At 38.4% G+C, this 414-nt stretch overlaps 1 protein-coding gene across 1 annotated transcript in view; it reads left to right on the top strand.

Moving 5' to 3' along the window:
• The window catches only part of EMH_0084620 (uncharacterized protein), a gene marked incomplete at both ends in the record, with an annotated part of 2,449 nt that overhangs the window by 1,191 nt on the left and 844 nt on the right, over positions 1-414 (top strand). The window contains one exon of the mRNA XM_013500794.1: positions 128-248. Coding sequence (XP_013356248.1) covers positions 128-248 — 121 coding nt within the window. The remainder of the gene's footprint in view (positions 1-127; positions 249-414) is intronic.

Genomic DNA, 414 nt, shown 5'->3' with positions numbered 1-414 from the left:
ATTCCTGTTTATATATATATATATATATATATATATATATATATATATCTTGCTGCTGCTGCTGCCGCTGCTCCTGCTGTTGCTGCTGCTGCTGCTGCTGCTGCTGCTGCTGCTGCTGCTGCTGCAGGAAGCAGCGTCGCGGTCCCTTTTTAGATTTATCAGACCCCAATAACTTTATGCCGGTTGACGAAGCGAGAAGAGTCAAAGAAGAAAGAAAGAGACAAGAAAAACTGCTGCACCAGAAAGAGGTATGCAGCAGCAGTAGTAGTAGCAGCAGCAGCAGTATCTAGGTGGATTTGTTTATTTGTGTTTTGTTTTATTCTTTTGTTTCTCTTTTTTTTTTCTTTTTGTGTTTTTGTTTTTTCTTTCATTTGCACTAAGCTGTTTGTTTTTTTGTTTTTGCTTATGTATGTA

This window comes from Eimeria mitis, genomic scaffold, assembly GCF_000499745.2.
Source record: "Eimeria mitis Houghton genomic scaffold, Emh_scaff5863, whole genome shotgun sequence".
In the NCBI taxonomy this organism is placed as follows: domain Eukaryota; phylum Apicomplexa; class Conoidasida; order Eucoccidiorida; family Eimeriidae; genus Eimeria; species Eimeria mitis.
The sequence above is the reverse complement of the archived record's forward strand: the minus strand, read 5'-3'. Positions and strand labels throughout refer to the sequence as shown.